We start from the raw sequence: 11,154 nt of genomic DNA on the forward strand, positions 1-11,154 counted from the left end.
TGATTTGATTAACTGAGATACTATGTCGTGGCCACGAGTTATTAAGTCGTGGCCACGAGATAGCTAAGTCGTGGCCACGAGATACTATGTCGTGGCCACGATCGAGTTACTAAGTCATGGCAACGAGAAACTATGTCGTGGCCACGAGTTACTATGTCGTGGCCACGAGTTACTAACTCGTTGCCACAAGATAGCTAAGTCGTGGCCACGAGTTACTATGTCGTGGCCACGAGTTACTAAGTCGTGGCCACGAGTTACTAAGTCGTGGCCACGAGATAGCTAATTCTCGGCCACGAGATACTATGTCGTGGCCACGAGTTACTAAGTCGTGGCCAATAAATAGCTAAGTCGTGGCCACGAGATACTATGTCGTGGCCACGAGTTACTAAGTCGTGGCCACGAGATAGCTAACTCGTGGCCACGAGATACTATGTCGTGGCCACGAGTTACTAAGTCGTGGCCACGAGTTACTAAGTCGTGGCCACGAGATAGCTAAGTCGTGGCCACGAGATACTTTGTCGTGGCCACAAGTTACTATGTAATGGCCACGAGTTACTAAGTCGTATAAATGGTGTAATCTGATTGGTTATTTATCTCGTGGCCACGACTTAGCTATCTCGTGGCCATGACTTAGCTATCTCGTGGCCACGACTTAGTAACTCGTGGCCACGACATAGTATCTCGTGGCCACGACATAGTATCTCGTGGCCACGACTTAGCTATTTATTGGCCACGACTTAGTAACTCGTGGCCACGACATAGTATCTCGTGGCCGAGAATTAGCTATCTCGTGGCCACGACTTAGTAACTTGTGGCCACGACTTAGTACTTAACTCGTGGGCCCGACATAGTAACTCGTGGCCACGACTTAGCTATCTTGTGGCAACGAGTTAGTAACTCGTGGCCACGACATAGTAACTCGTGGCCACGACATAGTATCTCGTGGCCATGACTTAGTAACTCGTGGCCACGACATAGTATCTCGTGGCCACGACATAGTATCTCGTGGCCACGACTTAATAACTCGTGGCCACGACATAGTATCTCGTGGCCACGAGATAAATAAAAACACACACATGTCACCTTTGTGCCACCGTACGTGCATCTTTAAAACTACGGTGGTATCTATTGTTGTTAACCAGGAAGAATAGATGATGTAAGTATATCATATGTGTACATGTTATTTGATATCAGGTAGAGATATATGATTATCCATACATGTTATCATATATTAACTACAGGTTCACATTCATCCGCCTAAATAGGAAGTTTAATTTACAACAAACTGGATGTGTGAGCTATTGGGATTAACAGAAATGTCCGTAAGTACCATCACAATATTGTTTTTCTCCAGCTTTAAACTAAAGTATTATAAATAATAAGATATTAAAGTAGTTTCCAATTTAGATAACAGATTACATATATACATGTATGGTAACATATACATTCCTTTACTATTCTTTTTTGTTCCGGTTTGATGTTGACCTATTGGGCAAATGCACTGTATTTGAAATATCTACTTTCAAGAAAGAAAACATTTGTACCTAATTAAAGCGATTATTCCATTGAGTTTAACAACAATCTGCTAATGCCCTGTGCCTTTCAACGACGTACGTGTACCGAGGGGATGAAAGAGTCTTCTGCAACATTTTCAATTCGTTCTTATGAGACTATTGTTTATTAATTTATTTTATTTTAAAGTCTGTCTAGCGCTAGCTTACGGAAGGTCGGTGGTTGTACCTATGAGTCTCCTCCTGCCTGAAATAGTGTACGATGGGGACATCTTGAGGTCTTATCCCGCAACTAAAGCTTTAAAGTTGACTTTGTTTGTGTTACTTAAAATCCATCTTATTTGATATCAATATGTTAGTCAGGAACCATTAACATTATTCAATAAAACCTTTTTATCGTAAAAGTTAGTAGTTATTTGTTAATTGAATGTTACCTTCATGTTTTGTTTACCATTTTTTGTAAACATCGGATTTTTCAAAGCCAATAAGGATTTTGCCTTTTATTTCATTATTTTCCTAGTATGAACAAAACATTATTGTTATATCCTGCAACATACAATCTTCACTTGTAAAGAATAAAAGACACATACATGAAATAATGTCTCGGTTATATTCATTTCTTCACGGAACTTTTCTTGAGATAATATGTTCATTCTCATGCAGGATCGTAACAGCTACGCTACAGCATGGGACTGGGGAGAGTGCACTAAAGATTACGTGGACACGTTCCTGAACTCTGAACCAGATGGGACGTTTCTAGTGTTTAAAACAAAAGGTTCGACGGGCTTTACTCTGGCTATCAGGTAATTGATTTATATATTTTGTAAAGCTGCGGTCTCACTTACTCCCGACAGAGCCCAGGATCATCCCGGTAAGTTACCGGGATGATCCTGGACGATCCGGGGTGAAATTATTGTTGCGGTCACTCTAATCCCGGCAGCACTACGGTAATTCCCAACTTACCTACCAGGATGCGCCCCGGGTCATCAAGGCAGAGCCTAGGTGAAGCTACGGTTCATGCCGGTGCTTCCCCGGTCGTTCCCGGATAACGCCGGAAGAGCCCCGCTTGACCCAGGCAGAGCCCCGGCAGAGCCCAGGACTATCCAGACAGAGCCCCGGTAGAACCCCGGTGGATTGAAAACGCGCGAAAATGATTACATTGATACATAATTTTTATTTAATATAATATCTATTGTTCCAGAATAGTAATTCATGATGATTTTCTGAAAAATCCTTATGCAAGACTGGATAGAAGGGAAATGGGAAGGGTTTTAATACAAACAAGTGCAATCATCGCAAATTGTCGTGATTCTTTTGAAATGAACCGGGCTTTGCCGGGGCTCTACCGGGATCAACCGTAGCTCCATCGTCATCCTCCGGGGCTCTGCCAGCATTCACCGGGGCTCTACCGTAGATCTACCGGCTATATCATACCCCGGATCATCCCCGGTTTGTGCCGGCAGAGCTACGGTGCTTCCCCGGTCGGTTCCGGTAGAGCTAAGGATGAAGCCGGCAAAGCTATACTTCTCGGATCATCCCGGACCACCCCGGTGATATCCATCCAGGGTCGAATGCGGATGTTTCCGGATCATCCCGGACGTTGCCGGCAGAGTTACGGATGTACCCCGGTTGTTCCCGGTCGTACCCCGGTCGTTCCCGGATCATCCCGGATGTCTACCGGGGCTCTGCCGGGATGTCAGTGAGACTGTAGCTTAAAACAACGACAAGAAAAAAAAGGTCTTCAAGAAAGGTAATGAGGTAAATTTAAGTAACAGTTTATATACGACCATGTCACAACAGTGTCCCTATTAAAACGAATCTTCCATATCAAGTTTATATAGCGATGCTATGACTTAAGTCTATCTTAGGTCTACAGCAATATTTACCAAAGCTTTTCTTGGAAAACACAATACCTATAAGAACAAATAACCACAATCCCATTGGGCATTTGTTTACAACATATGTTAGGATAAAGTGCGGTTGCATTTTGAAACGATCGTACATTGCGACGACAAAAATTAATGGATTTAATTTACGTTCATTGAGACTTCTTTTTGTTGCACAAATAAATATTTACGACGCTGAAGTAAAAGTGCATTATCTTCGACATTCAATGTCGCACTCTCTCTCACACTCCATTCAGAAATGTATAGTTGTTTCTTGAATTACTTATTTTACGGAGGTATTCGTCAATTTTCTATAATGTGTATTTTAGCTTGTACTAATTAAATTAATATGTAAACTTTCATTAATAATAAGTAAATTTTGACTCTGTTTGAAAATGGTTTATGCTTGTCACATAACGAAAAACGTTAAAAACATCTGAATTACGGTACATCTTTGTATTTGTTAATCAAACAAAAGTGATATTCAAACATCAGATTTGAGATACTGAATGAACTTGTTGTTTTCTGGCATATTCTAGAATTAATGGAAAGAACAAATTTGTAGAGATATTGCATGAAGACGACCTGTTTGGTTTTAGTGAACCTTTGGGTTTCGAGAGTTTAAACGACGTCCTGGATGCGTACAACTGGTCCCCACAAACAGGAAATACACTCATCTATCCTGCAATTAGATCTGATGTAAGTTTATATATTTTTTTTACTTAAGTTAATATATTTATTTTCCAGTTTTGTTCCGCTTTTAACAAAACCAGCTATTATCTGTCCATTATAAATTCATTAAATTTTTACATATTTGGTTAACTTACTTTATAGTATAAGTAATATTGTAGTCAATGGCCCAAGGAATTCTTATTAGCCCAAAATATTAATATTATTGATAATGAGATATTATTTATTACTGTTTTTTTCTGTTTTTTTTTTTTTACTTTCTCGAATAGTTACATCTTGACTTTGTTGCGAAACGCCACATTTCATATTAAATGTTTTTATAGGAATATTCATTTTCGAATTTTTCTCGTTCTTCCGCGTCCTCATATAATCTCAATCTTCTTCTCGTTCTTCTTCAATTTCCTTGATGTTGTTGTTTTTATTATGTCACTTCCCTTTTTCACGAATTGTTCATAAGTCCTTTTTACTTTTGAATAGTCCCCCCTACATCGTACAAATTCACGGAGTTCCCGGTTATCAATGCAAGACTTGGACCCATTAACTCTCCTCATGGACTTACGTTGTGCAGCAAGTTTGAAGATGAAAAAAGATGAACGATATGCCGTTATACAAGACGAACATGAATCTCTGGAAACGGTATAACTTTATAAATGCCACTTGTCTATCTTAGTCTTCAAGTATCTTATACCATACAAGTTGTTTGAATGAAAAATATATGATATATCACATTTTAAATGCAATAAATATAATCATATTTTCTTACTATAAATGGTAGACAATTTCAGCACGGACGTTCTGAGAAATTTTTGTAACAATATCAAATACATACATTACAAGATAATGTATACATTTCAGAAATTACAGGAAGTCACCAATTCGTTAGATGCCATCAACATCCTCATCAAAATGATTGAAACACAAATTGAAAAGAGTAAAAATGTGAAATTCCGATCATCTATTCGTTCACAGGCGTCTGAAGCGTACGTGTAATATTCTTACTTCCGGTCAGCCCTTAATTTATTTGTATTCAACTTACAAATACCGAATCATGATGTCTAGGTACTGCAATCTTATTATGTGAAATAGAAAAATGAGAATCACACATACTTTTCTCAATCGAACGACTTTGTTTTACTTAAAATTACTTAATAACCGCCATTAAACAGCACGGACTAACTGTTTTTAAAGCATTGAAATTTTACTTTATGCCGCTATGTTATTAGTTATAAAGATATTTGACAGGTTGTATGGCCTTATATAAACGACTGTTTGCATATATAACACGAGCCACCAATAATACTTCCTATATTTGAGAAACAATGAAAACTTTAAAAATTGACAAAAGCCTGTATATAAATGATGAAACGTAAAACTTTTAAACCCAAAATGGAAAGCGACTTTTACAAACTTTCCAAAGAAATTATAAAAATAGTTTTAAAAAAATTTTTCGACGGGTTTATTTTGGCCCTAAAATAAACCGTTTTTTGGAAAATTTATACCCCGATCTCCAGGTAATATAACTGGTAAAAGGAATATTTTTAAAAAAATTATAATAAAAATTTCCCTTCTGAAAAAAGTGGCCCACTAGACAATGCTTTATGTTCAAATAATGATGTTTAAAGGGGGTTTGATTTTAATATACAAAAAAGGAAAAAAAATAACCCCGGGGGCCGATTTCCAAAATTTGACCCTTTGGGGCTATTTTTAAACCCAATTTGGAAAGAGGTCCAGTACATGGGTTTATGGGGAAAAAATTAAATTTAACCAAATTTTTTGGCCTTTATAGTTTCAGAGGAGATGATTTTTATAAGATCTTAGGTGCTTCGTCCAATATAGTTTTGACAGCTGTATGGTCGTCCAATAGAATACAGTTTTGTACACAACACTGTATAATATCCTCATAATATATATGATGACAGCAATGTTTAGACTTTTTATCGAAATTTTCAGATTTGAAAGTAATTTTCGGGAGCTCACATTGAGGCTTTCAGATTTAAATAGTGAGAAACGACAATTAACTGAGACCGTAACTGACATACAGCAAGAGACAAACACAGTCGAAAAAGAGCGGATGTTTATTTACAAAGACATGCAGCAGACGACACAAGAAATCGGTGCGATCAGGAGGTATCTAATCTTTTAATTTCTTAAAATTTTGTTCAATAAGAGGCAAAATTGCCGCATCATAGATTATATTAATACTACATAGATATATAAAGATGCACAAAAACTTTAGATTTTTAAGGATGCACAGTGCATTTTAAGGTACTCTTTTAAACAAGTACCGCACCATGGACTTTTATAGATAAATACTACAGTAAGTATGGATTCCTTTAAAGATTTAATAACATGTTAAGCTGTTTTAATTACACCGTTATAAACGCGTGCAAGTACCCAAAGCACGTGTGTTGTTTGGTATCATTCTACATTCTTAGGAGTTACAGTGATGATACAAAGTTATTATGAAAATTATAGTCTATTTATGAATGGATCATCATCACTGACAATTTTCACTTAATTCAATACAAATTTATTATTACAATTATAAATATTTTATTGCATTAAAACAACATGTTCCATAGCACAAGTACAATTTTCGATACAAATTCAATTAAGTGTAAATAACGCCGTTAAATGTTTATAATATCATCCATAGTTTAAAATCTTAAAATGGTATGTCTCTCCGTTGAAGCACACTTCTCAAAAGATATCCACATTTGGAGACATTTTTGGACTGTTTGCTGAATGAGGACAACCAGTGTATCAGAAACATAACAGTTTCAAGTATTGATAAATCAACTGCTGAAAACATGTTAAAATCGAGTAATGATGGAACATTTGTTGTCCGTTATTGTAACACAGATGCTGATAAGCCCTTTATCATTAGCGTTCGGCAAGTATTTTATGTATTTATATATACTGATTCCTGCACGTATCTTTTTATGATTGTTCACTCAACAATATGTAAACTAATTATTTACCGGCTTTCTGAATGAACATGTTTGTTTTTAAATATTTGTTACTTGTATCAGTCTATATGACATAACACTAATTAGTTGAAATGGATTTGCAATTACTTTCCAATTCAACGAGTTACTATGATTATCGTCATCTTTTTTTAGCTACCAAGGGTCAACATACCATTTTCCTGTACTAAAGCGCGGGGATCGTTTTGGACTAGAAGAGAGCACGTGCATTTTCACAAGCGTTGACGAACTTGTAAACTTATATTCTGAAGTGTCACTGTCTATTCACAACAGGATATATGGTACATTAAAACTGTGTGACCATTTATTTTGTTGAATGATTTAAACAAACTTGACAGATTGTACAGTACTCGTATTGCACTATTTAAAATTGTTTACTTGTTTTGATCAATATTTTTTTCAAAATAATGTGTATTTTATTCTCCTTCCCATACATTTTATACAATCATCTTTAAATGACACCAGTCAGTATTTAATATTTGTTACTTTCAATGTGCATCTTTATTATCATTTTCATACATGTATATGCTATTAAAACTATACAACGTATGATATAAATCATTGCTTGACATGAAAAAATATATGAGCCGTGTCACGACAAAACCAACATAATGGGTTTGCGACCAGCATGAATCCAGACCAGCCTGCGCATCCGCGCAGTATGATTAGGATCCATGCTGTTCGCTATCAGTTTCTCTACTTGTTATAGGGTTTGTCCTGATCAGACTGCTGTTCTGGATGCATGCTGGTCGCAAACGCATTACGTTGGTTTTGTCGTGACGCAGCTCAATTATATTTTAATTCCGTCATTCCATATCGTTTGTGGGATACCTGTGTCATAGGGTTGTTTCAACGTCATGTTTATGCTTATATCAATAAATTAAACGATGTTGATTTATGGGAACTGTTTATGTATCCTCAACGTATAAATATCCGTATCAGTCAATGCCCATATAAGCTTTATTTAACTATACACTAACCACTGACCCATTGCATTGTTGACCAATTTTTGTTAATGTATGAATTGAATGTGTTACAGCGTTACATTCGACATTTGTTAATATTATTCGTTTAGAATAAATCTCAGTGTAGTTTCTTTGTTATCATTTCTGTTCCTATATTTTTCGTAGCAATTGCTGAATTAATCTTCATTTGAAGATGAACGAGAGAAAGCACGTGTCATGTTTCTAAAATGTACAAGAGGATCTCGAGGTCGTTTCATGATTATTTTACAAAGCTTGATCTGCAAGCTGTAACAGAACTTAAGTTGCGATGCATGATGCAAAACTTAAAAAAAATGAATAATAAGCAACAAGAACATTGAGACACATGGAGTAGAAATTGCACTTACTTTTGGATGCATTTCGAAATAAATCTTTCTAAACGTTACGACAAATTAGCATTCGGAAGATTCCTTCATTGCCAGTTTCTATTCAGTTCCGTAAATTTCTGACTTAAAAAAAACCTATGAACTGTGATCCAGATATTTTTTGAAAATCTTTTAATCTGTCTCATTATAAAAATATTGTTCCATATGCGGAGTTCAAATGAAATATGTAAATTTAACACATCATATTTTAGCATGATTCAAGAACAGCTGATCTATTTCAGTTCTCAACATCACAATGTTTATATAATTCTCGAAAATGACTTTCTGTGTCCGTATTCAATATACATCTTAATAACATTAAGGAAGTGAAAAAAGAGGGCCTAAAATAAGTTGTTTCCCGTATATATTTGAGGTTAAGTATTAGTTAGCAATAATAAGTTACAACTTGTACGATCTTCATTAAAGGTTTTTTCAACTCGTCAGATGTGACGTCATCAGTGATGAGTAGGAATGTAATGGTGGACATAAACCAGGAAGTAATTAAAATCACAATTCTTTTCTGAATGTGAACTAATAAAGGCACTTTGAATTAGTTTAGAGGTACGCTTTGTAAAAGTAACTGTTATTTTATTGATAATTATCAATGATTTTTTAATACTATTTAAGTATATAAGAGTAACACTCGATTAACAGCGGCGAATTCAAGCGTAAAAATACGGGCAATCTCCTAGTATTTTTCAGGAGTAAAACTTGCATATAATACACTAAAGAAAACGGAATGAACCTTATATATACTCCTGGATTAGACCCCGGGGTCTAATCCAGGATATAGCCAAAATACGTCACTTTTAAAGCGTAAAATAGGGTGCACAGTAAATATTTGATAAAACAACATAAAATAATCATCACGTTTTGCAAATATATATCATGAAATTATGAATAATTATATAATACTACAATATCATTCTATACTTAAAATACATATCACTACTTATATATGGAAAAAACAAGTGGGTGGGTAATAAGAATATTTGTTTACATTGAGGTGCGATCGTGAAAGTGGTTTGATATCATATATTAAAAGTAGATATGAAATATTACATGAAAATTGCAGTTGAGTTTATCGATGTTTATATACGTGCCGACTGACTACATTTTGTTCCGGTGTAATGTAAGCATATTTTGACGACCGCAAACATTCGTGATTGTATTGAACAAACAACTCAAAATGGGTATTTGATCTGCTCATGCAGGTACACCCCAGCCCTCTACACATCAGATAAAAATATCCAGTTTCGACGTTCTTCTATTCGTTTAGATAATGAATTTATATTTGTTGAAGTTTTTTTATGTGATCAAATCCTAAAAGTTTCTATATAAATCTCTAAACATCATTGATAACGATTCGATCAGTATTTCAGGCTGTTAAACCGAGATACATGTAGTGTGCTTTAGAAAAAAAATGTGATTTATATTTATCAATTCTGCCTCCGTGTAACATGTTTATACATCTAGATAGTTTATGATTAAAATGCCAAGACTTAATTTGTTACAATAAGCACATAGGGAAAAATGCGTTTGTTACATGATACCAGAATAAACGAAAATACGAACAACTTAAGTGCAGAAGAAAATATCCCTAAGTTATCCGAATAATTGAATAATCATTATTCTTTTATTATTATTATTCTTTTTTTGGCTGTTTATGGATTACGACTCAAGGAAGAAATCGTGTCGATAAAAATTCGTAACATTGATGCTTCCCGGTTCAAGTTTATGAGAATAAAATTGCTTGACCACGTCAGCCATTTCGTAAAAAAACAGCAGAGATGCCACCTAAAGGAAAGGTGAAGAAAGTTGGGAAAACTGCTTACAACGCCTACAGAGGTTAAGATACCTTTGGAAACGACTTAGGGAAGGTCAGTAAGGAAAGCTCGCTTCAGAAGAAATAGCAGAGAATGGCCCTTCTTCGTCTTCAACTTTACAAATTTATCCAAATTAGCACTTCAAAATATACCTGTTCCTTAAATTGCCTGTTATCGGCATTAGGTCGTGACGCCATCGTCTATCACAGCTGTAAAACCGGGACTTGCCGGCAATATCCGTAACATTACCGGGTCCAACCGGAGCGTTATCACCAATAACCGCAATGTACCCTGGCTCTATACGTAGCTGTGCCTGTTTTTACCATGGCGACATCGTCTTATTTAACATTTTAATACATCTGTGGCGATCTCCCGGTTCACCAAGGTTTGTCCGGGTACTTCACGGAATCGCTACGTCCCTACCCCGGTTTACCAAGGTTGATCCCGGTGGACTAAACCGTGGCAAACCGGGACGCCAAACCGGGACTGTGTAAATGGGGCTTAACAAAAACGAAGGTAATTCACCTAAAACGAAGGTGACTAGACATGGACACTTCAGCGCGATGCAAAAATTTCGGATTAAGATTATGATAAAAAACAGACCAAAAAATGTATATGTTGTTCAAGAAAAAGTTAACGATGTATGGGTTATCAGAATTATTATAGGCAATGTCTGTACTTAAAAGGTGAATTAGTTGTCTAAACGCCACTCATTGTCATATAACCGGGAAATCAACTGCTTATTTGAAGTTATTTGCTAGATATTTGTCGAACAGTTAACTGTGTAACAGTCTTAATCAAGGAGGAACATCGGAATTGCAAGTATTTCGCAATAGTTGATAGGAACTGAGACAATCAATCGTGTTAAGCGTGAATGATGAACAA

The 11,154-nt window shown here is 35.9% G+C and overlaps 1 protein-coding gene across 1 annotated transcript; it reads left to right on the plus strand.

Annotated features, from left to right (window-relative positions):
* Nucleotides 1–1,167: 1,167 nt before the first annotated feature.
* Nucleotides 1,168–8,166, plus strand: LOC132722194 (phosphatidylinositol 3-kinase regulatory subunit alpha-like). Its single transcript, XM_060706643.1, has 8 exons — nt 1,168–1,322; nt 2,175–2,314; nt 3,937–4,096; nt 4,565–4,723; nt 4,943–5,067; nt 6,038–6,214; nt 6,780–6,980; nt 7,210–8,166. The coding sequence occupies exons 1-8, from the start codon at nt 1,290–1,292 to the stop codon at nt 7,388–7,390; spliced, it is 1,176 nt and encodes a 391-aa protein (XP_060562626.1). The 5' UTR covers nt 1,168–1,289; the 3' UTR covers nt 7,391–8,166.
* The last annotated feature ends 2,988 nt before the right edge of the window (nt 8,167–11,154 follow it).

The sequence above is a fragment of the Ruditapes philippinarum genome, unplaced genomic scaffold (genome assembly GCF_026571515.1).
Source record: "Ruditapes philippinarum isolate M1 unplaced genomic scaffold, ASM2657151v2 ctg2230_1_1_1_1, whole genome shotgun sequence".
Classification (NCBI taxonomy): Eukaryota; Metazoa; Mollusca; class Bivalvia; order Venerida; family Veneridae; genus Ruditapes; species Ruditapes philippinarum.

Bases quoted from the DNA above. Each gene is read 5' to 3' on its own strand.
- LOC132722194 (XM_060706643.1), top strand. From the start codon at position 1,290: ATGTGTGAGCTATTGGGATTAACAGAAATGTCC. The intron at 2,315-3,936 runs GTAATTGATTTA...GGCATATTCTAG, and splicing joins GGCTTTACTCTGGCTATCAG to AATTAATGGAAAGAACAAAT. The intron at 6,981-7,209 runs GCAAGTATTTTA...ATCTTTTTTTAG, and splicing joins CCCTTTATCATTAGCGTTCG to CTACCAAGGGTCAACATACC.